This window comes from Physella acuta, unplaced genomic scaffold (assembly GCF_028476545.2).
Source record: "Physella acuta isolate Inbredline_101_S28 unplaced genomic scaffold, ASM2847654v3 ptg002271l, whole genome shotgun sequence".
In the NCBI taxonomy this organism is placed as follows: domain Eukaryota; kingdom Metazoa; phylum Mollusca; class Gastropoda; family Physidae; genus Physella; species Physella acuta.
Window position 1 is genome coordinate 535 of NW_026733770.1, and position 25,606 is coordinate 26,140.

The window sequence follows — 25,606 nt, forward strand, 5'->3', positions numbered from 1 at the left end:
GTATACCCACACACACAAAATAAACTAAAGAAAAATATTTTTTTTAACCTCCTCCGCAGATTACAAATAGTGCAAAATATTACGTTACAACGTTAGAAAAATATTCCCATTCTATTTTTTTTCTGACATTTTACATAATATGAACTTTGGTAACCTCTACTGCTAACCGTACACTGATCACACAACAATTGGACATAAGGCATCTGTCTTCAAAGTTCCATTCAGTCTCTAAACACACGACACAAAACATCGTCTTTTGTTGTTTATTGTCTTCAAAGTTCCATTCAGTAGCCAAACACACCATACAAAACATCGGTTTTTACTGTTTTATTTGTCTTCACAGTTCCATTCAATCTCTAAACACACGACACAAAACGTCGTCTTTTAATGTTCATTTGTCTTCAAAGTTCCATTTAGCACCATACAAAACATCGGCGTTTGCTGTTCATTTGTCTTCGAAGTTCCATTCAGTCTCTAAACACACGACACAAAACATTGTCTTTTTTGTTCATTTGTCTTCAAAGTTCCATTCAGTAGCCAAACACACCATACAAAACATCGTCTTTTGCTGTTCATTTGTCTTCACAGTTCCATTCAGTCTCTAAACCCAACACACAGAACATCGGTTTTTGCTATTCTCTTCTAGGTCCTGACGCCCGAAGCAACGGGTCTAGAACTTTCTCCACCCCCAGTGCCATGTTGGACTGTGCCACCTCTGACAACGACAGCTCCAGTGCCAGATGGCAGCCTCTTGTCACGTGTGTTTACAACACGTCAATCAACAGCCCACACGCCGAGGTCGCGGGTTCGAAGTTCCGCTCCACCATGACCCCAGCGGCGGATATTTTGTTCGGGTGTTACTTGATTTTAGTAGGTGAGATATGTGTGACGTAGTATTAGAAAGTTGACTTGACTTGACTTTTGACTTTGACTTTGACTTTGACTTTGACTTCGTCTTTGTCTTTGTCTTTGTCTTTGTCTTTGTCTTTGTCTTTGTCTTTGTCTTTGTCTTTGTCTTTGTCTTTGTCTTTGTCTTTGTCTTTGTCTTTGTCTTTGTCTTTGTCTTTGTCTTTGTCTTTGTCTTTGTCTTTGTCTTTGTCTTTGTCTTTGTCTTTGTCTTTGTCTTTGTCTTTGTCTTTGTCTTTGTCTTTGTCTTTGTCTTTGTCTTTGTCTTTGTCTTTGTCTTTGTCTTTGTCTTTGTCTTTGTCTTTGTCTTTGTCTTTGTCTTTGTCTTTGTCTTTGTCTTTGTCTTTGTCTTTGTCTTTGTCTTTGTCTTTGTCTTCAGTCTTCAGTCTTCAGTCTTCAGTCTTCAGTCTTCAGTCTTCAGTCTTTGTCTTTGTCTTTGTCTTTGTCTTTGTCTTTGTCTTTGTCTTTGTCTTTGTCTATGTCTATGTCTATGTCTTTGTCTTTGTCTTTGTCTTTGTCTTTGTCTTTGTCTTTGTCTTTGTCTTTGTCTTTGTCTTTGTCTTTATCTTTGTCTTTGTCTTTGTCTTTGTCTTGACTTTGACTTGACTTTGATTTGACCTAACCTTCTTAACTATTTGTGGAACATAGGGCCTCAACCATAACGTTCCATTTCGCCCAGTTCCCGACTGTTAATTTCGCAGTCTCGCAAGACATTCCTGCTGTCTTCATTTCTTCAAGAAGACCCCACCTCCAGTTGTGTCTTGGGCGCCCGCTCTTTCGCTTTCCCTGGGGGTTCCACTTAAGTGCCTGGCTTGTCAAGTTTAAGTGAGCCTCTAGCAGTGTTTGTCTACCTATCTCCTTCTTAAAGTAGAGTCACTGAAACCGGAACTATACGGTTAGATATAGAATATTAGCAGGCATGGGATTTATGACGTAATACTAGAAGGTTAGATTGATATAATATGGGTAGATAAAGGATGTATGACGTAGTACTAAAAGATAGGATGTTGGATATAATATGACCAGGTAAGGGATTTATGACGTAATAGTAGAAGGTTAGATGTAATATGGAAGTAAGTAAAGGTGTGACATTACTAGAAGGTTACGCAGATACAAAGAGACCGATTAGATAGACCTACCACGCTCAAAAGTGACCGAGAAGATAGACACATACTACGCAGATACATTCAAAGTGATCGAGCAGATAGACACATACTACGCAGATAAACTCAAAGTGACCTATATGATAGACACATACTACGCAGATAAACTCGATGTGACCCAGAAGATAGACCTACCACGCAGATAAACTCAAAGTGACCGAATAGATAGACCTACCACGCAGATAAGCCCTGACCAATAAGTCAGACATCTACTCTTTATAGAAAAAAAAGTACAAAAAGTTGGAGAGAAAGATAATTACATACTTTTAACCTAAGGCTAATCCTAGGTGAAAAAACAAGTTAAGGAGCTTTTTTCTTAACACGTCAACTGAATCCTACTACCATATTAATATCAAAAGTATGTATTTTGAATAAGTTCTGTAATTATTAGAGTCATTTTAAGGATTTAAAAAAATGAGCTCTATTTACGTCATCAATCTTTGTTCATTTTAATAACTCTGACAATAAGCGCAAAACGGACCTATATGTTACTATTGAAAACATTGTAAAATAAAATGATAATTATAACGTATCTAATATTAAAAAGCAAAGAAAATTTGCTTGATAAAATTAGGAAACAACTGTGTTTGATAGATACTATGTGCCCACAAATTGTACTTGGTTGAACCTTTATAATTATAAAATTTAATTTATCGTAAACTTTAACATTTATGTTTTTCAATTCTATTCATGTACTGATAAATTTCGATAGTTAATTATAACGTTTTAGGGGTGGCATGGCTGAGGTGTAGAGCGCTCAACTGCGATTCCGAAGGTCTTTCAGTTCGGACTTCGGTCCAGATTCGTGACTATAGACATCTGCATTCACCTAGCTCTGATGGGTACCTGACTCACGTCTAGGGAAAGTAAAGGCAGCTGGACATAGTGTTGATTACACAGTCCCTACCTATGTGAGGTCAAGTAACGTGAACTCTACTTCATTTGCCCGTCATTAAATATTTTAGCACTTAGAAAATAATAATCTATGAGGTATAAAATTGACCTCCATTTTCCCTTTAATTGTACCCACTATTTTTCAGACATCTGAGAGGGATAGGGTAGACAACCCCAACTAGTGTATAATTTTAAAAATATATTTTATAATATAAATTATATACTTTTACCATAAATAACCCCCTCCCCCAAGCAATATTTCAACCCCACTCCCCCCACCCCGAAGACAAATATCTGGGAAAAACCCTGGTTGACACTCGATTTGAACAATCATTGTTTTCAACCTCACTCCTGCCTTACTTCCCCTTACTTTAGCTCTCATAAAAAAAAAGCTAGTTTACTGTCACTCTTCTTTTGTACCCACAACCGACCTAAGGGAAAGAACACAACACTGACATAAACCCATCTCGAATTTCACTATCCCCCGGGTTATGAACTATTTCTATCATAGCTTTAAATAAAGCGGGAGTGGTCTCCCCTAGACTTCATCATATAATCCTATAAAACAATATTCAAGATGGCACTTTCAGTGCAAGCAGGGTACTGAGATGTAGAAATTTGTGACAAAACTGCTTGTTTTTCGAGAAAACACATACAGGTGAAAAGTTCTTAGTATAAAGTTTGGAAAAGTGATATTAACAGCACAAAAAAGCAGACTAGTTACTGCAGTAAATAGATTATTTACTGCAATACAGATTAGTAAACTAGTGCAGATCTTTAAATAGTATGATATCAAATTATTGAAGTTCTTTTTTTTGAGAAATCGGAAATAGTTTAAAGTGTTACTTCCAATCACCGAAAATCGCCCAAAATTAGAGGAAAACAAGAGAATAAGATCTTATAACTGTGTTGAACATCGTCCGTCTACACAAATCGGTATTCTTGTTATCGGTGTTTTAGAATTCTAAAATCAAGTACCACTTTTGGAAATCGGAAGTAAATTAAAACATATAAAAAATAATCTTAGTATCTGAAATTATAACTACCTGAAACATTACTCAAGTAATAGTGTTCACGTGAAAATAAAATATACTACTACTTCCGGTTACCGGAACAAAAGTTTATAAAACATACACATAAAATTTAATAGTCCAATTGGAATTTTCCCACCTAATTTATATTGTCCTCAACTTATCGTTTTTTTAGAAACCGGAAGTAGAATAAGTACCACTTTTATTTCCGGAAAAAGCTTAGTTTTATAGCGTACTATAAATTTGAATAATAGTCATCGAAGAAATATTGTCAACACAACTATCGTGTTAACATGAACACAGACACACGGACAAAATAGACAAAGGTTAGATTTCTTGCACGATTACATTACGTCAATACTCCGTGTACAAAAAGTAAGTAAAACGGCGAAAACTGTCAAAACTTTGCTTACTTTTTAAGCACCGTTTTTTTTTTTAAAATACTCCTTTAATACTACGTACACGAAAAAATAAAAATGTTACGCACCAATGCATTGCAACGTTAACAGGAGAATAATAGGATGGGATTTTCTACTCAACTCTGGTGTGCTTCCTCCACGCTGACCAGATTAAGCCGAAGCGTGACGGATAAAAGAAAGGAGTGACACACTACCTAGCGGGTTTCATAATAAAATTCTCAAAGAATTTATTGTAATAGGATTTAGACAAGGGAACTTTCATAGTGCGGAAAAGTTAGTCGGTGTGGGTTCAAATTATAAAGAGGAAAACCCATGTCAATGAAGCTTTCAGTTGTTTAAGTACACTCGACCACTAGGAAATGAATCAAATTAGAAGCTACGACGTAGAATATGACCATACTAAAAAAAAACTCTGAGCAAAAGCGTTTTCCTATAGGAAAATAGTCCTTTTACATAACGTTTTATGAAATTGTTTGAAGTCGGACACTGAGACACCCATCCCCTCTCTTCCTTCCAATTATAGTCCCACCAATTTTAAAACACTTACAAATTAACTAATTATTTTTCTCCCCGACAGAGCTCCTGGCTATCGTGTTCAACGGTTTCGTCATCGGGATATCCATCTGGAAGCGGAAGTCGCTGAAAGCCAGTGACACCTACGTCGTCTGTCTGGCCGCGTCTGATCTAGGTCACCCCTTGACCTCCTACCCAATGATTATAGCATCGTCCTTCCGGCATTCGTGGATCTTTGGGGAAGCAGGTCAGTGACCTCTGTTTGTGTTTTATGTTAAGCCAACATGTATTTCTCTGTGGGCAACATTAGAAAACCTAGTGGATTTGTTAGTAGACAAAATTAGATGACCTAGTGTATTAGTATGTGGTCAACATTAGAAGAAAGACCTAGTGTATTAGTCTGTGGGCAACATTAAAAGACCTAGTGTATTTGTCTGAGGGCAACATTAGATGACCTAGTAGATTTGTTAGTAGACAAAATTAGAAGACCTAGTGTATTAGTATGTGGGCAACATTAAAAGACCTAGTGTATTATTCTGTGGGCAACATTAGAAGACCTAGTGGATTTGTTCGTAGACAAAATTCGATGACCTAATGTATTAGTCTGGGGGCAACATTTAAGGACCTGTTTGATTTGTGGGCCATAGTAGAGGACCTGGTAGGCTTGCTCGTGGACAAAATTTAAGGACTTAGTGGATTAGTTTAAGCAATATTTAAGGACAAAGTGGGTTTGTGGCCAACATTTTAGGACCTTGTGGCTTTATTTGTAGGTAACATTTAAGAACTTTAGTGGGTTTGTTTGTGGGCAACAATTGAGGACATTGTGGCTTTGTTTTTAAAGCTAACTCTGAATACCTAGTTGGTTAATTTGTCAGCAACATTGGAGGGCACAGTGAGTTTATGGTCAACATTAGGGGATGGAATGGGTTTGTTTTTAAGTCAAATTTAAGGACTTTAGTGAATTTGCTTGTGAGCAATATTTAAGGACCTAGTTGATTAATTTGTCAGCTGCACTGGAGGGCATAGTTGGTTTTTGATCAACATTTTAGGACCTTGTAGCTTTGTTTGTAACATTTAAGGACCCAGTGGATTTAGTTTCGGCTAACTATTGAGGACCTAAAGGATATGTTTTTTTTCTTTTTGCCACATTGTTCATATAGTTGATTTGTCTGTACGCAGCATGTAAGGACGTACTTTTTCCCCACGTATTTCTCTAACATTGCAAAATGTAAGTTGCCCAATGCCAAATGTCATTCATTTAAAACAGCTGTCGTGTGCATTGACTATTGGTATTAATTTCCTGCTCGCTGTAACATTATATTGATAGAAACAAAACCAGCTACAGAAGTTTCACGGACTTAATGAGATTATTTCCTAATTAAATCCTAACACCTAGTAGACATTTAATAATCCGTTTTAACAATTTAAAACTTGTCAGACTAAAAAGAATTAATAAAAAAAAAAAAACCAAATACATTTTTTAAAAATTAAAAATTAAATTTTATAAACCTTAGTTTAGAAGTAGGCGTTGATTAATTAATACTGCGCTAATTTGTTTTAAAAAAAAGATGTCTGTAATATTCAATAAACGAATATAAAAACAATTTTAAAATGAATTTAGATGCACTTTTAGTCAGCCCTGTTAACGTGATTATTAAGTTAGTTGTTTTTACGAGTTGTTGGTGGAAAATAGAAAACTGGAATTAGTACGCCGGCGTGGCGTCACTAGGTCGGGTGTCACCCGGTGCGGTAACCGGGTAGGGGAGTCAATCTATACATTTTTTATTTGCATTTTCAGTTTGGTGTCACCTCCAGTCCTATTTTAGTTTTAAACTTATAGAGCATAGTCTTGTCATTAAATTAACATATTTTAAAAATGTGGTGTCATCCCCTAAATGGTGTCACCTGTAAATGGTGTAACCTGCAACTGAAGACCCTGCGACAGTGAACACCCTGCGCCAGTAAAGAACCTGTTTCAGCGTTAACCCTGCAACAGCGTAAACCCTGCAACAGTGTAAACCCTGTGACAGTGAAGACCTGCGACAGGGAAATCCCTGCGATAGTGTACACCCTGCGACAGTGTACACCCTGCGACAGTGTAGACCCTGCGACAGTGTAGACCCTGCAACACTAAACACCACCTACTACCACAGACCTGGTACCACTCCCTCGCCGGGTATCGTGCCGATCTCTCGTGCTGCGACAGTGTTGTGTTCCGTGGCCCGACTTTGATGATTGACAGCCGCTTCTCTTCATCTCTACCTTGTGATGCTGTCATCAGCAGACACGCTAGGGCCGGTCAGATCCGGTATCACCCCCCCACTTAGATCCCCACTAGAACAGTCGGGTTCAATTTACGTTTATTAGTGAAGGAATAAATAAATGTAAGTCTAAAAACTGTAAAAAAAAAGATTGAAGAAATTATATATCTAAAACTTTAAAAAAATTTAAAACTGAAGAAATATATAATAAAATATTCGTCTGAAATGTTTAAAAGCATTTAAAATCTGAAGGAATAAGTAATAAAATATTCGTCTAAAATGTTTAAAAACGTTTAAAATCTGAAGGAATAAATAATAAAATATTCGTCTAAAATATTTAAAAACGTTTAAAATCTGAAGGAATAAATAATAAAATATACGTCTAACAACTGTAAAAACGTGTAAAAACTGTAGAAATATAGAATAAAATATGTCCAAAATCTTTATAAACTTCTAAAAACTAGAGGAATAAATAATAAAATATTCGTCTAAAATATTTAGAAACGTCTAAAAAACTGTAGATATATAGAATTAAATATGTCCAAAATCTTTAAAAACTTCTAAAAACTGAAGGAAAAAATAATAAAATATTCATCTGAAAACGGTAACAACGTCTAAAAAACTAGAAATAAATAAAATACACGTCTAAAAAAACTGTATTGTATCTCAATATTAATCTTGTGTAAACTAATTCAAGCAACCGGCACCACAGCAAGACATGCTAAGGCGGCAAACATGTTGAAAAATTATTTTGAGTGCTTTAAGATGAATTAAATTGTTTCTAAAATGCTGTTTAACGCACCTCTTCAATGGCACTAAAGCCTTATCCTTACATAAGACAAACCGATCTCGAATTTAGAACCCCTATTCCAGAAGATTCCGAAAACCTACACGAGAAGCAAAAAAAAAATGTTTGTCGTGATTGAAATAAATATGATTCTATTTTATCCTCTTTAAAAAAACAAAACCCTTTTTTTTTTTAAATTCACACACAAAAAACCGGATTAAAATTATGTATCATGTAGCTTATTATTACAGGCTATATTCTAACTGTTTGTTTTCAATTATTAATTGTTATCTATTTCTGCGATAAGATGTCGCGGTGTAAGCTTGAGTAATAGCCAGATTGTTTAAACTGTAAATTATACCCCGGAGGATATTTTTTTAATAGCTTTGTATCATCGTGAACAAGAGTATATAATTGCCGTTCCGGCCAGGCCCTGCTCTAGCCTTTGTTTTTTTTTTCTTGTTTTTTTTTACAGGCAGTTAAATTTGAATCCCTCATAGTCTTATTTTCACTCTAGCTGTGTATGTAATGGCGATCGAAGAAAATCTATTCCAAAACCAAATGCAGACTTTTTAAACGTAATGTCTGTAATCGTCTTTTTGTATAGCAGCGAATACTGGAAAGCAAACACCGCTAACAGCTGATAACTGGAGTCTTTCCAAAGTAAGTGCCTGTGAAGGAGAAAAAGGTATCCACTGGCCTACTACCATCGTCATGATAAATTTACTAGGTGAAATGGAAATGGGGAATGTTTCAGAAGTAACTGAAACAAATGGCGATGGATGGAGTATGTTTTAAGGATGAAAACAGGTGATATCACATACATTTTGCTGAACCTGAACGCCTCGAGGAAAAACAGAAGGCTGCGAAAGACTGGGGACTCACAGAAAAAAAACAACAACAATTTAAACGAGCATGACTATCTTGTAGAACTGATGAGAAATATCCCAGACAGTGACAATAGTTTTCTGACCTGGGCACCGAAAGGAAAAAGATGAATGAACTTGTGTAGGCTACGTACACAAGATGAATGCATCAAAACTGGGAATAACTGCGTTATGTCTATATCCCCCCACACCCCTTGATCAATAATTATTTAATTCAGCGACGCACTAAATACAAAGCAAGCAAATTAACAGAGTGTGCATAGTTAAAAGCAAAAACTAACAACATATACTTTTATAATAACGTATGATTTACTCTGAGTATGCCTTAAATAAACATGTAAACATAGTTAAATCTGGCGATGGCTTAAGAAGTAAGCACAGCCAGTACCCCCCCCCCCCCCCCCCCCCCCCCCTCACTCAAATCTTCCACATAATGTTCAATTAAAAAAACAAAACACATATAAGTATATTAAAAGTTATTAAACATTTTGATTATTTGCAATTTTTATTTCATTTTATAAAAAAATGTTTTATAATATATTTTAAAATATGTACAGATACTAGGATCATTCACAAGTTTGAATACTTTCTTCTATTAAAGAAAAAACAACTGTTAACCTCATTCGTGTTACCCAAAATATTAACCAATGCAAATTCTTCCTCCTTGAGCAGTCACATTTTAAAAAAATGTTTATACACAACGCAAATTTTCTTGTCAATGTGATTTATTCATGTGAACTTTAACCCCCACCAGGTTGTCAGTGGAATGGGTTCACCGGGTTTTTCTTTGGAGTCAACAGCATGATGACATTGGCCGTCATGAGTCTCAGTCGTCTGCTGGTTATTACAAACTCTAATTTTGGTAAGTCATAAGTCATCACAAACTCCGATTTCGTTAAGCCATATGTCATCACAAACTCAAATTTTGTAAGTCATATGTCACCACAAACTTAAATTTCGTTTAGTCATATGTCATCACAAACTCTAATTTTGTAAGTCATATGTCATCACAAACTCAAATTTCGTTAAGTCATATGTCATCACAAACTCTAATTTCGTTAAGTCATATGTCATCACAAACTCTAATTTTGGTAAGCCATATGTCATCATAAACTCAAATTTTGGTAAGTCATAAGTCACAATCGTCTGCCAGCCATCACTAAGTCTCAGTCGTAAGCTGGTCATGACAAATTCAAATTTCGGTAAGTCATGATTTTCAATCACCTGCTGAAAATCACAAACTCTAATTTCGATAAGTCGCGAGCCTCAGACGTCTGCTAATCAACGCTAAATCTAATTTCAATAAGTCATAAGTCATCACAAACTCCCATTTCGGTAAGTCAGGAGTCTCATTCATCTGCCGGTCAAAAACCAACTCCAATTTCTGTAAGTCTTCTTTCACCACCCACCAGAGTAGATCTCATTTAGAGTAGGGTGTCGCACTCGATTTTAAATGTCGTCACTTCTCAATGAGACTTGTGTAATAAATAGTTACATCATTTCCAATTTAACAAGACACAAATTGAATTAACAGCGTAAAATGAAAATACCCACAATGCTGTGAAAGAACTCTCTTTTTAATAGTCAATAAGCGAATCCAGAAAGAAAAACAGGGTGAAATCAGAGTCAACGGCGTATATGACGCATAACAGTCGTACACGTAATTTTTAGTTGTGTTAGAAGAAATCCCGTCCAACATTAAGAAGAAGACCCAAGACTTATGGGGCAGAGCTCATCTGCTTCTGAGACCTCGGCATATAAAGGGATAGTGTGGTCAGCACTATGCTCAGCCGCCTTTGTTTTCCTAACGTGGGTAAGGTAGCCATCAGAGCTGGGTGGACTCAGGGACGTTCCACTGATTTGAACTCGGATTCGAACTCGAGACTCTCAGGTTAGCAGTCTAGCTTTCTACCGCTAGGCCACGACGTCCCAAGAAGATGATAGTCAATGAAAAACTGTTTTTGGTAATTGACTTTTTATACAACTGGGCTTATACTTTGATACAAATGGACAAAGGCTGCATCGGGCCAAAGTATTAAACAGTAGCGTAGCGGGGAGGTGGGGGGAGGGGGGGGGGGAGGGGCGGGGGGACATATGTCCCCGGGCGCCGACCTTAGAGGGCGCCAAAATGGGTTGGAAAAATAAATTGAAAGTTTGAGGGGGGTGGAGATCAAAAGTTTGAGGGGGGGGGGGCAAATCGAAATCTTGATGGGGGGGGGGGGGGGGGGGGGGGAGGGGGCAAATCGAAATTTTTTCCCCCGGGTGCCGGGAAGGGTCGATACGCCTCTGGAATTAAATACTTAACTAAGATCTGCTGGACATAAAAATAATAATGGAAATCATTACCAAATAATCATTTAGGCGTCGATGTCATGGAAATAGTTGGACTCTACTTCACCTAACCCAGTCTATTTTAGAGACCTAAGAAAGATAATGGTGCGACATATCAGACATGTTGTATTTTAATACCCACTGCCATCGCGTGCCGTTTATAAATCCCCCTTTTGTATTTCACGGATTAGGATGAACTCCATGTGAGACGCTATTCATGGTTTCGTTTATATCCATATGAACAAAGACCGGCTTTTGATCTGATAAATCTCATTGATCTACTAGTATAGAAGCTTGTAGCCCGGAACTCCACACGTCATCAGATTCACAACGTTTACTCATTATATATATATATATATATATATATATATATATATATAAATATAAAAATATATATATATATATATACATATATATATATATATATATATATATATATATATATATATATATATATATATATATATATATTTATATATATATATATATATATATATATATATATATATATATATATATATATATATATATATATATATATATATATATATATATATATATATATATAAACATTAGCTTGCATGTTTAAAATTACTTCTACAAACATGACTATTAAGAGAAGAGATATACATTTTAATCTGTACTAAGTCAAATAATTTCAATTTACCAAACGACCACGGAAATAAAAACATTCGACGTTGGGAAAAGTCCCGACTTTATTTAATTAATTAGAGTAGGCCTATCTGGAGTTTAATTAATTATTGTGTATTTTTACGATTATAATTATTCAACTGTGAATTATTTCACCATTTAGTAAAACATTAATTTATGAATTCGACATTCTGGTAGAGAGAAGAAACATTTCTTGAATATTGCGCATATACTTTTTTTTTCACATGCTGTGTTCTAGAATAATCAATATCCAGTTTCTAATTAGAAAAAAACCACAACAAATTTTCAATATATAATTATCATAACGTTTTTTCTCTCTCAGAGGCTTCGTGTTTGCATCTCATTTAGTTTCATTTTTTTTTTAACTTCGTGGCAAAACACAACATGGAAAAACCATAATTTTTTAAAACACAAATCTTAGCGCTAAACGACGAAACAAAAGATTGTACGTGATTTATGAACCCAGTAGGCGAATGGCCGCCCGTGTCAAATTGCAAATTGCGACATTCAAAATGTGATTCCCTTACCTAGACAATAATCTGGAACACGAGTCCAATAGCATTAATCTTCAAAGATATGTTATTGCGTATGTAATGGCTACACTGTTAGCTTCCTAGTTACAGATTGTTTGGATCACGTGACAAGACCTTTAGCCGATTTTGTGACATGTCATACACATACAATTACATATACAGATAAATAAATACGTATGTGTGTAGATGTATAAATATAAATATATATTTATGATATATATAAGTTATATATATATATATATATATATATATATATATATATATATATATATATATATATATATATATATGTAGGATGTACTCTAGCTAGTTATACATAATTACTTTCTTTAAAGTGAATATTAAATTCTTCTTACGACAGTTAAACTTGGATTTGTATTACACACGTATTGAAATATAAACCATTTTTTTTTCCATTTTCTCAAAACATTGCTAGAATTTTGAATGTGACATTAATACACACATAAAATAGAATAAGTTTATACATTATTCAACTTAAGCAAGATATAATTCTGTTTATGCCTGATATATTAGACTACTAATCGTGATTTTAATCCGAAATTTAACACTGAAATTATAGCTGGATAAAATAACAATTTAAGAAAGCTTAACTCTACTGATGCTTCATTGGCGGGAGATTCTAAAAATAGAGATACAGTGGCGGACTAGAACACACCCTCACCCTGTTGACACGATTACCTTGTGCTATTTATAAGACACCATGAAATTAGGCACGGCAGTTGTCATTGTTTAGGGGGGGGGGAGTGCACAGTGTTTCTTCCAGACTTTTTTCTCGGGGGGGGGGGGGGGCAATTGAAATTTTCAAGGGGGGCGGTAGACTTTCTTCAGGAAGGGGGGGGCGGACACTGTTAAAAATATATTTTCTATATAAATTATATAAATTTCATTTAGTTAGGGGGTGGGTGGGTGGGGGGGGGGGGGTTGGGCGGTAGACTTTCTTCGGGGGGGGGGGGGGCGAACGCCTGGAAGAAACTCTGGGAGTGTATAGTCCTAGACTATGCGTAAGGAAATGTCTTCTTCTATTCTACGCCCGTAATAGTATAGATTTTTTCCGGGAACATTTGTCCAATGTAAAGTTAGCTCAAAAAAATGTCCTCGTTTTTACTCCCTTATCATTTTTTCCTATTTGTGCCCAAGATACATGGGGCCGCCACAGAAAGCTCCCTCAACGTATGTCGGTCTCAAGCACATTTTCCTGGCAGTCCCCCATGACAGTCCTGAATCTGCCAGCTGCTTCCCCGCCGTGCGCCTCCACGTCTCCATTGGCCTTCTTTGCTTTCTTTCAGTTCAGCGCTATACCTGCGATGTCTTCTTGATTCATTCTTACGACGTGCCCCATTAATCGCCATCTTTTTTCAATTGTTTTTAAACGGTTTCCATTTCCATCTCTCCTAGTAATTCATCATTTGAGAAATGGTGTTAGACCAGGGGTCGACAGCCTGCGGCTCGCGAGCCGCATGCGGCTCTTTTGATGTCAAGATGCGGCTCTCCAGCTCCTTGCACACATACTAATAATCTTAATAAAAAATAATATATTTGAAATAAAATAAATGTTAGTGGCTCTTTAAAACCTGGGAAATTTCGAAAATTGTAACTTTTGGCTCTTCCGCTTCAAAAGGTTGCCGACCCCTGTGTTAGACCAGTGTATGCCTTCTATCTGTACTCCCTCAACTCAGAGTTTCTTCTAGGCATCTATTCGGGGGAGGGGGCGGGGGGCGAAGAAAATCTACCGTCCCCCCTCCCCCGAACGAGATGGAATTGATATAGAAAGCATATACATTTACCAGTGTCCCCCCCACCCCGAAAATATCAGACATCTCTCCGCCTTAGGTTCACGTCAACCCCGCCAACCCCTCCCTTTGGTACGAAATGAAAAAAAAAACTATTTAGAAAATGTATACTTTAACCAGTGTCCGTACGTCCCAAAAATTTTAAGTGCGCCACCCTCCCTGGAGAAATAGGTCTGAAAGTAACCCCCACTCCTCTTCCTGACTCGTTGAATTCTTTATGTCCTACATGCAATTATCCAAAGTACTTCACCTGTACTAGCCTAACGACCATAATAGATGGGGCAGCTTCAATTTGCTAGTCTGTTTGTACCTGATGGTCAATATGGCAGATGAAGTAGAGTTCATATGTTTTCTTAGCCACGTTATATGAAGGGATTTTTTTAGTCAGTTATATGCCAACTCTCTTTTGAGCTCCCTACCTTGTCAGCTGAGTGAAATCAGAGACGTTCGACTGAAATGCCAGGTACCCATTAGAGCTGGGTGGGCTCAGAGACTTTCGAATAGTATGCAAAATACCTATTAGAGCTGAGTGAAATCAGAGACGTTTGACGGAAATGCCAGGTACCCATTAGAGCTGGGTATGCTCAGGGACATTCGACTGATAGACCAGGTACCCATTAGAGCTGCGTGGGCTCAGAAACTTTCGACTAGTATGCAAAATACCTATTAGAGCTGAGTTGAATCAGACACGTTTGACTGACATGCCAGGTACCCATTACAGCTGAGTGAACTCAGGGGCGTCTTACGATTTCGAGTCCAGACTACGAACTCGAGATTTTCCGTCAAGCAGTCGTGCACTCAGCCAGCTCAGTCACGCCGTTGTAGCCAATTCGTTAATTAAACAGATATCAGGTCCTGCTTAAGACAGATTTACAATAAGAACATGCGCAACTCGCCGATGCGCAACTCGCCGATGCGCACCCCACTGGAAGAGGCACCGAGTGAACGTAATACACCACTAGATCGATAATGTAAATACATGACCAAATCAATAATGCGATACATCACTAAATCACCTTAAAAAACTAATTTGTTGAGATGAAATATCGACGTTGTACAGATGTAATTTCTCTAGCTTATGCTATTCAATATATACTAATCTCTCAACCGTGAAGGGCAGAGTAGCATCCCTTGCACAAAAAAAAAAACAACACTTCAAGGATCCATTAAAGGCTAAAGCAAAATGTAAAAAAAAAAAAAAAGAAATCATATAAAATATTTGGAAATATAATATATAAAAATATATACAGCTTATGTAATATTAAAAAAATAAATATGAAAATATTTTTTTGTATGAAAAATTGAAATATTTTACAATGATTATTTTAATATTAAAAAAAAAGTTTGAATGACGGCTCATTGTATTTTCTAAAACACCAATTCACCTATATATTGTACTTTATGAAACAGCAACCCATCTATATATTTCACTTTCAGAAACAACAACTCATCTATAAATTGTATTTTTTGAAACAGCAACTATATATTGTACTTTCTAAAGCACTAACTCATCTACATATTGCACAAAAGGAACTCATTTATATATTGTACAACATCAACTCATCTATATATTGTACAACAGTAACTCGGATATATATATATATATATATATATATATATATATATATATATATATATATATATATATATATATATATATATATATATATATATTGTACTTTCTAAAATATATATTATACAACATCAACTCATCTATATATTATACAACAACAACTCATCTATATACTTTCTCACCCAGCACGAAGCCACGCCCGCTCCATCACATTGACCTTGATGCTCAGCAGTGTGGCCTTCTCTCTGTTCTGGGCCGTGTGCCCCATCCTGGGCTGGGGAGAGTACGGCCCCGAGCCCTACAGGACGTCGTGTACCCTCATGTAAGTGGGCGTGGTCTGTAATACCTTCTGTTGTATACCAATGTAACAATGTAAGATGCCTTGTTCTTAGCAAGATGGCCTCCTCTCTATAAGTTAGCCTGCTCTTTATATTTGGACTGCTCTTTATATTTGGCCTCTCTATAAGTTGACCTGCTCTCTATAAGTTGACCTGCTCTCTATAAGTTGGCCTGCTCTCTATAAGTTGGCCTGCTCTTTATATTTGGCCTCTCTATAAGTTGGCCTGCTCTCTATAAGTTGACCTGCTCTCTATCAGTTGGCCTGCTCTCTATAAGTTGGCCTGCTCTCTATAAGTTGGCCTGCTCTTTATATTTGGACTGCTCTTTATATTTGGCCTCTCTATAAGTTGGCCTGCTCTCTGAAAGTTGGCCTGCTCTTTATATTTGGACTGCTCTTTATATTTGGCCTCTCTATAAGTTGACCTGCTCTCTATAAGTTGGCCTGCTCTCTATAAGTTGGCCTGCTCTCTATAAGTTGGCCTGCTCTCTATAAGTTGGCCTGCTCTTTATATTTGGACTGCTCTTTATATTTGGCCTCTCTATAAGTTGGCCTGCTCTCTATAAGTTGGCCTGCTCTTTATATTTGGACTGCTCTTTATATTTGGCCTCTCTATAAGTTGGTCTGCTCTCTATAAGTTGGCCTGCTCTCTATAAGTTGGCCTGCTCTTTATATTTGGACTGCTCTTTATATTTGGCCTCTCTATAAGTTGGCCTGCTCTCTATAAGTTGGCCTGCTCTCTATAAGTTGGCCTGCTCTTTATATTTGGCCTGCTCTTTATATTTGGCCTCTCTATAAGTTGAACTGCTCTCTATAAGTTGGCCTGCTCTCTATAAGTTAGCCTGCTCTCTATAAGTTAGCCTGCTCTCTATAAGTTGACCTGCTCTCTATAAGTTGGCCTGCTCTCTATAAGTTAGCCTGCTCTCTATAAGTTAGCCTGCTCTCTATAAGTTAGCCTGCTCTCTATAAGTTAGCCTGCTCTCTATAAGTTAGCCTGCTCTCTATAAGTTGACCTGCTCTCTATAAGTTGGCCTACTCTCTATAAGTTAGCCTGCTCTCTATAAGTTAGCCTGCTCTCTATAAGTTGGCCTGCTCTCTATAAGTTAGCCTGCTCTCTATAAGTTGACCTGCTCTCTATAAGTTGGCCTGCTCTCTATAAGTTGACCTGCTCTCTATAAGTTGGCCTGCTCTCTATAAGTTGGCCTGCTCTCTATAAGTTAGCCTGCTCTTTATATTTGGACTGCTCTTTATATTTGGCCTCTCTATAAGTTGACCTGCTCTCTATAAGTTGGCCTGCTCTCTATAAGTTGGCCTGCTCTTTATATTTGGCCTCTCTATAAGTTGGCCTGCTATCTATAAGTTGGCCTGCTCTCTATAAGTTGGCCTGCTCTTTATATTTGGACTGCTCTTTATTTTTGGCCTCTCTATAAGTTGACCTGCTCTCTATAAGTTGACCTGCTCTCTATAAGTTGGCCTGCTCTTTATATTTGGACTGCTCTTTATATTTGGCCTCTCTATAAGTTGGCCTGCTCTCTATAAGTTGGCCTTCTCTCTATAAGTTGGCCTGCTCTTTATATTTGGACTGCTCTTTATATTTGGCCTCTCTATAAGTTGGCCTGCTCTCTATAAGTTGACCTGCTCTCTATAAGTTGGCCTGCTCTCTATAAGTTGACCTGCTCTCTATACGTTGGCCTGCTCTTTATATTTGGACTGCTCTTTATATTTGGCCTCTCTATAAGTTGGCCTGCTCTCTATAAGTTGGCCTTCTCTCTATAAGTTGGCCTGCTCTTTATATTTGGACTGCTCTTTATATTTGGCCTCTCTATAAGTTGGCCTGCTCTCTATAAGTTGGCCTGCTCTCTATAAGTTTGCCTGCTCTTTATATTTGGACTGCTCTTTATATTTGGCCTCTCTATAAGTTGGCCTGCTCTCTATAAGTTGGCCTGCTCTCTATAAGTTGGCCTGCTCTTTATATTTGGACTGCTCTTTATATTTGGCCTCTCTATAAGTTGACCTGCTCTCTATAAGTTGGCCTGCTCTCTATAAGTTGGCCTGCTCTTTATATTTGGACTGCTCTTTATATTTGGCCTCTCTATAAGTTGACCTGCTCTCTATAAGTTAGCCTGAGCTCTATAAGTTGGCCTGCTCTTAATATTTGGACTGCTCTTTATATTTGGCCTCTCTATAAGTTGACCTGCTCTCTATAAGTTAGCCTGAGCTCTATAAGTTGGCCTGCTCTTAATATTTGGACTGCTCTTTATATTTGGCCTCTCTATAAGTTGACCTGCTCTCTATAAGTTAGCCTGAGCTCTATAAGTTGGCCTGCTCTTAATATTTGGACTGCTCTTTATATTTGGCCTCTCTATAAGTTGACCTGCTCTCTATAAGTTAGCCTGAGCTCTATAAGATGTCATTATCTCTAATTTGGTCTCTCTATAAAATGACCTGCTCTCTTTATCTTTTCTGCTCTTTATATTTGGCCTCTCTATAAATTAGCATGTTCTCTATACGTTAGCCTGCTCTTTATATTTGGCCGGCCCTTTAAATTTGGCCTCTCTATAAATTAGCATGTTCTCTATACGTTAGCCTGCTATTTATATTTGGCCTGCATTTTATATTTGCCTCTTAATAAATTGGCATGTTCTTTATATTTGGCTTGACCTCAATACATTGCTTTGCTCTCTATAAGTTAGCCTGCTCTCTATAAGTTAGCCTGCTCTCTATAAATTGGCCTGCTCACTTTAAAATGCCCTGCTCTCTGTAAACTGGCATGTTCTCTATATTTGGCTTGCCCTCTAAACGACTTTCTGTTATTTAATTTTAGCTCTTTCCATTTTTTTTCTTGAATTCTTTTTAAATTGTCTGTCTGCTTCAATTTTTATTATGATTATAATATTGCAGGCTTTTAACACGCAATATTCTTTTTCATTCAATTTTATTTCTTTTAAACTTTTTCGTCCTTCTTAAAACTTTATTAACACTTTAAATATACACTTTTTATTACGGGAAATGATATTAATTTTTGTGTGTTTTGAAACATTATTTCCTTTATTACTTTTAACATTCCTACAGTGTTGTATATTTAGTTGATTTTTTAAATTTGTTGTTTGTTCAAATGTTCGATGTAATCCTACAGTTTTTATGATAAGATGATATGTTTAAGATACGTATAGTTTCTCTTTAAAACTAACGATCCATTGAGCTAATGAAGTAGAGTTCATATGTTTCTTGACCTCGGCATATGAAGGGATGGTGTGGTCAGTACTTTTCCTTAGCCGCGTTTACTTTCCCTAATGTGAATCGGGTACCCATCCGAGCTGGGTGAACTCAGGGACGTCCTAAAATCATAGGTCAGTACTGAGATCCGAACTCGTGACCTTCGGGGAAGTCGCCCAGCGCTCAACCATTCGGTAACGTCGTCCTATAATAATTTCAAGACAGTGACCAATAACCCTTGTGTTGGTCCATCCCCGGCTATAAAAAAAAAACAACAAACCCAAACGTAACAAGAAATTTGGAAATGGGGGGGGGGGTATTTTGTGTATCTGTAAGACAGGTTGATGGGACGGAGTGGTCTAGCGGTAGAGAGCTGGACTGCTAACCCGTAAGTCTCGAGTTCGAATCCGGGTTCAAGTCAGTAGACCGCCCCTGAGTCCACCCAACTCTGATGGGTACCTGACTCACGTTAGGGAAAGTAAAGGCGGCTGGACGTAGTGCTGACCACACTATCTCTTCATATGCCGAGGTCACAGAAACAAGTGAACTCTACTTCACTTGCCCCATAGACCGTCAGGTTTGAAAGGGAAACATACATTACATACAAGACAGGTTGTGGGACGATGAGCTAGGGCGCTAGAATACTAACCCGAAAGCCTGGAGTTCCAATCCGTGTTCAAGTCAGTGGAACGTCCCTGAGTCCATCCAGTTTTAATGGGTACCTAACTTACGTAAGGGAAAGTAAAGCGGCTAGGGTTGACCGGAGTAAAGAAATATATGAGCTCTACTTCATCTGTTGAATGTATCGCTAGGTCTAAAGAGGATTCCTTACTTTTTAATCTTTATAGCGCCTATTAATTAATCATAAGAGGATAGAATATTTTGTGAGGGTTCCTGTAATATGTTCAGAGGGTTTAGATAATATGTTCAGAGGGTTCAGGGAATATGTTCAGAGGGTTCAGATAATATGCTATGGGGGTTCAGGTAAAATGTTGAGAGGGTTCAGGTAATATGTTGAGAGGGTTCAGATAATATGTTGAGAGGGTTCAGGGAATATGTTAAGGGGGTTCAGATAATATGTTGAGAGTGTTCATGTAATATGGTGAGAGGGTTCAGGTATTACGTTGAGAGGGTTCAAAGAATACGGTAAGGGGGGTTGGAGTAATATGATAATACATTGAGAAGGTTGAAGGAGTTCAGGTACTATAACAGGGTTCAGGTAACATGCTTATAGGGTTCAGGTAGTTTTAAACAGGGTTCCCGAAGAAAAACCAACCCTAGACACAGGTCATTATAACCCCGAGAACATTACCCCCTCCCCCCCCCCACCCCACAGATCGTTAGATCTAAAATGGCATTTCTTCCTGTCCACTAAACATTGACTATAAAAGAGATTGAGTTAATCCAAGTAGTTGGGCCAGTTAGGAAACTGACGTCTTGACTAACTCACCAAAAATAACCACGTTATTTTTTTTTTCCTTGCTTGATGGAGAAAAAAAGGGAGGGGGGGGGGGTGGGTGCGTTTATAAAAGCTACCCTTATTTAGTAATCTTAGGTCAACGTTTGCTGAATGTTATTTTCCATGGGGTGAAACACATACATTGTGTAATCAGTATTTTTTTTGTCGAAGTATCCAGTAGAACTTGGGACGGCGTGGCCAAAGCGGTAGAGCGCTAGACTGCTAGCCCGTAGGTCTCGAGTTCGAATTCGGGTTCAGTTTAGTAGATGGGCTCTGAGGGGCTACAAACGACAAAGCAAAGTGCTGACCCCACCTTCCATTCATATGCCGAGGTCAAGAAACATATGAACTCTAATTCGTATCCCCAAAGAATCGCTAGGTCTGAAAAGTTTTTTTCTGTTTTTTTTTTTTAAATGCACTAGCTGGGTTTGAACCCGTGTCCTACATGATAATAGTCGCGTGCACTATCACTCGACCAATTTATTATTAACAAAATATAAATATTTTAAACAATTTTTCAGTTGGGATGAGCCAGATAAATCGTTTGTGACGGCCTCATTCGTTGGATGCCTCGCGATTCCGGCGGCCATTATGTGCTACAGCTACTTCCGGATTCTATGTATAGCCTTACGTACGAGACACCGAAGGTTACAGTGGGCGCCGCGCAGCCAGGAGATCAAAATATGGGAGAAGAAGGAGCTTCGTTTGTTGAAGGTAGCGACTTTCTTGGTTCGTTTATGTGTTTTCCTAACCTACACATTTTGGTATGAATTAACAACCCATGGATTTGGCATTTTGATCGTACTTCATCGTCATTAAGAATAAATAAAACAAAAAAATATCATTATTTTGAAAAAAAAGCTTTAGCATAACTATTAAAGTGAAATTAAGATAATTTTATTTGAAAATTCGTAAAAGAACACACAGTTCTAAGTATAGAGAGAGTATATTGTTATTTGTCTATGGACTATAATGAGTAAGGCAAATCATGTTCGTCTTTAATTGACCAAAATGAATACAAGGAAGACGCGAGCTTTGAGTCAGCTAAGTTTATTAGAGGTTTTTTTGTAGCATCTCGTCCGGAGTGCATTGTCTTCTCCCCCTCTATCCCCCTACGATGAAATCCCCCCCCCCCCCTCCATACGATGTAATAGAAAAACAAATCATTTAGGTATAATACTGGATTCAATGACCCACTGTACTAATAATGAACTCTACCTCAACTACTCTTTGACTAATCTTGAAACAAATTTTTACTGAATGCATCTAATTTAAAAGTTGATATCTTTGTTGTAGACAGATGTAGGATAATATCATTTTTGACTGACGACATAGAGATTAAATGAAGTTAATATTTTTTAGTCTAATGTTAGACGACTTTAACGATATTAGTTTTGATTTTTAACAGAAGACACTACAGTGTGGTCTTATTATAACGTGAATGATGTTACTATTTTCGTCTTAGGGGTCGTCCATAAATGACGTCACACTCGTAGTGGGGGAGGGGAGAAGTCCGTAATTTTGTGACGGTGTGTGATGAGAGGGGGGGGGGGGGGGGGGTTCAGATGGTGCGACGGTACTCTTTTGCATTATAAAAAAGTAATGTTTGAGAACGAATTTTAGACGTTATTTCGCGTTTTAGAAAACTGTTTTAATAAATTGTAATAAGAATAGTAGTATATTAGGTCCCTTTTGATTATTATTTTTGGCGGAGGTGGGGAGGGTGAGGAACAATGACATATAGTAAAATACTCGGGAGCAGGATGCGCGGGTGGCGCAATGACATATAGTAAAATACTCCCAGCCTGGCGCCGCGGGAGGGTAAGGGTGGGTGAGCAGGATGCGCGGGTGGCGCAAAGACATATAGTAAAATACTACGCCAACTAGGGTTGGCGGAGGTGGAGGTGTGGGTGAGTCACCTTTTGATGACCTTGTGACGTAATCATTGACCTTGTGACGTCATCATTGACTTTGTGATGTAATCATTGACCTAGTTACGTAATTTTAATGCGTTTTTTAATGAGTTTTAATGAGTTTTTTAAATTTTTAATTAATTTTTATTGACTAGTTACGTAATTTGATTATTTGTTTACTTTTTAATTAATTTTTATTGACCTAGTTACGTAATTGGATTTTAATGAGTTTGAATTTAATTTTGTAATTTTAATTAATATTTATTAACGAGTTACGTAATTTGATTATTTGTTTGATTTTAAATTGTTTACTTTGTTTGTTTACTTGTTGTTTATTTGTTTATATTGTGTAATTTTTATTCACTAGTTACGTAATGTGATTTTAATTATTTTTATTTTGTTTATTTTTAATTTTATTTTATAATTAGTTTGAAATTCATTTTATTTCTTTGATTTTAATTACTTTGTTTATTTGTTTATTTAATCTATTTCTTTTCTTTGATGTTTAATTTGTTGGTTTGTTTGAATGTATGTATGTTTTAAATAAAAGACTAACACTAACGTGTACAAATAACAGGTTAAATTCTCCAACACAATGAACGTTACAAAAATAGAACATTCATTTAACCACATCTGTTACTTATCGAGCCAGGATCCGTTGTTGACACGCGCTGCGTGTTTTTAATGGGAATGTATTGATCGCACCCACGGGTCATCACAGCATGATGTCTCACCTAATTACATTTTTCGTTATGCTTCAGTGATTTTTCCCCGCTCGGTTTGATAGGTCATGATGATTAATGGCTTTTTTCCCCGCTCGGTTGACGGGTTATGGTAATTAATCCGAACCATTAAGGTCAGCTTCGCGAAGCCCGCGTTAAGTCTGGGAACACCTGTTACCACGTTAATTGATTTTTCCCTGGTTGGGTCCCGTGCTTTCCACTAACAGGTATACGGATAGTGTCATAGGTTTTTTTTTTTTTTTTTTTTTTTTTTTTCGTCGAGTAAAGAAATAGTATTGATCGACCCGGGTCGAGCGGTGTGTTGTATGTAGTTGGTATATCCATGTTTTGTTGTTGGTTGGTGTAGAGTTTATACGAGGGTCGGTGAAGGTTGGTTTTGAACTCGGACCATGCATGTTTTGTTGTTGTTAGGTGTAGAGTTTATACTAGGGTCGGTGAAGTTTTCACCGAGGTTGGTTTTGAACTCGGACCATGCATGTTTAGGAATTGCTAGGTGTAGAGTTTATACCAGGGTCGGTTATGTATTCGACATGGCTTGGTTCAAAGTTGTTACATGTATGCTTTGGAGTTGGTAGGTTTCAAACTAGCGTCGGTGAAGTTTTCACCGAGGCAGGTTACAAAGTTGATACAGGCATGTTTTGGAAGTGTTAGGGGCCGAATCCATACTAGAGTGGGAAGGATTTTGTTTTCACCGAGTAATGTTGGTACACGGGTGTTTTGGAAGGGGTTGGTGTAGAGTCTATACTACGATCGGTGAAGTTTTCACCGAGGCGTGTTTCAAAGTTGCTACATGTATGTTTAGGAATTGTTAGGGGCAGAGTTCATACTAGGGTCGGGGGAGTTTTGATAACACCGAGACATGTTGGTACATACATCCTTGGAATTGTTAGGGGCCGTCTTCATACTAGGGCCGGTGAAGGTTGGTTTTGAACTCGGAACATGTATGTTTTGGAATCGGTAGGTCTAGAGTTCATACTAGTGTCGGTGAAGTTTACAACGATGCAATATTATTTGTCTTTACAAGTTCGCTTTGTGCTTGTGTGTGTGTGTGTGTGTGTGTTTGAGTGTGAGTGTGTGTGAGTTCATACTCAGGTCGATGAAGTTTTCAACAAGACAGGTTTCAAATTCGGTCCATCCATGACTTAGAGTCAGTTGGTGGCTGATTTATACTAGGGTCGGTGAAGTTTTCCCGATGCAATCTTGTTTTTGTCTTTACCAGTTCGTTTTGTGATTGTGTGTGTGTGTGTGTGTGTGTGAGAGCTTTTTGGTTTGAGTGAAAAAAGTTTGGTTTGCGGTGTATAACAGACACCGATGTTTTGACCGCATAGGACTTCAAAGTTGGATGGGAAAGTTGTCACACCTTGGTAAGGTGGTGGTAAGGTGGTAAGGTGGTGGTAAGGTGGTGGTAAGGTGGTGGTAAGGTGGTGGTAAGGTGGTAAGGTGGTGGTAAGGTGGTGGTAATATTACAATAAATCACAAAAGATCATTTAAATGAATTTAAAAATTTTATTTACTTAAAACAACTCCTGTGTGTGTGTGTGTGTGTGTGTGTGTGTGTGTGTGTGTGTGTGTGTGTGTGTGTGTGTGAATGTGCAGCCCGTACAAAAGGATAATGGCGTCGATGTTCTTCTTCTACCACATCCCCCATTTCCCAACCCCTCAACGTATTCAAACAGAAAACACACTTGACAAGGTCGCCAGGTCCAATGAAGATAAAACCATTTTTAGCCAAACTGATAGCGTCGACCGGGTAGACGTCGGACCAACACCCCGAAAATGTTTGCAACCTTTCCTCTTCATCATGGAACCTGATGTCACTGTCCCTGTCGGAAGCTGGGTTGGGTGGTGGTGGTGGCGTCTCATCAAGAGGTTCAATAAAGGTTCCACCTATAGGTCGCTGTACAAACACTCTCTCATAACCTAGATTCATCTCCCCTTGATTAGTCTCATGAAAGGTACTGATCATCTGTACAGGATACAATCTCACTTCATCTGGTCCAATATCAAGACCCGTTTCCGTTTGATCCGACATTCTCGTGCTCTCAGTGGAATCCCATCCACAGCACTGAAGACAAAAACATTCACCGGACATGGTATAGGGTTCTTATACTGCGGTGTATATAGTATTCCCTGAATACTGTTTTACCACACCTGGGT

The 25,606-nt window shown here is 37.6% G+C and overlaps 1 protein-coding gene across 1 annotated transcript in view; it reads left to right on the plus strand.

Moving 5' to 3' along the window:
• Positions 1-646: 646 nt before the first annotated feature.
• Positions 647-25,606, plus strand: part of LOC131932756 (opsin-5) — a gene marked incomplete at its 5' end in the record, with an annotated part of 29,909 nt that continues 4,949 nt past the window's right edge. Inside the window, 5 exons of the mRNA XM_059289671.1 lie at positions 647-874; positions 4,991-5,173; positions 9,616-9,723; positions 15,968-16,103; positions 21,315-21,507. Of these exons, the coding sequence (XP_059145654.1) occupies positions 647-874; positions 4,991-5,173; positions 9,616-9,723; positions 15,968-16,103; positions 21,315-21,507 (848 nt within the window). The remainder of the gene's footprint in view (positions 875-4,990; positions 5,174-9,615; positions 9,724-15,967; positions 16,104-21,314; positions 21,508-25,606) is intronic.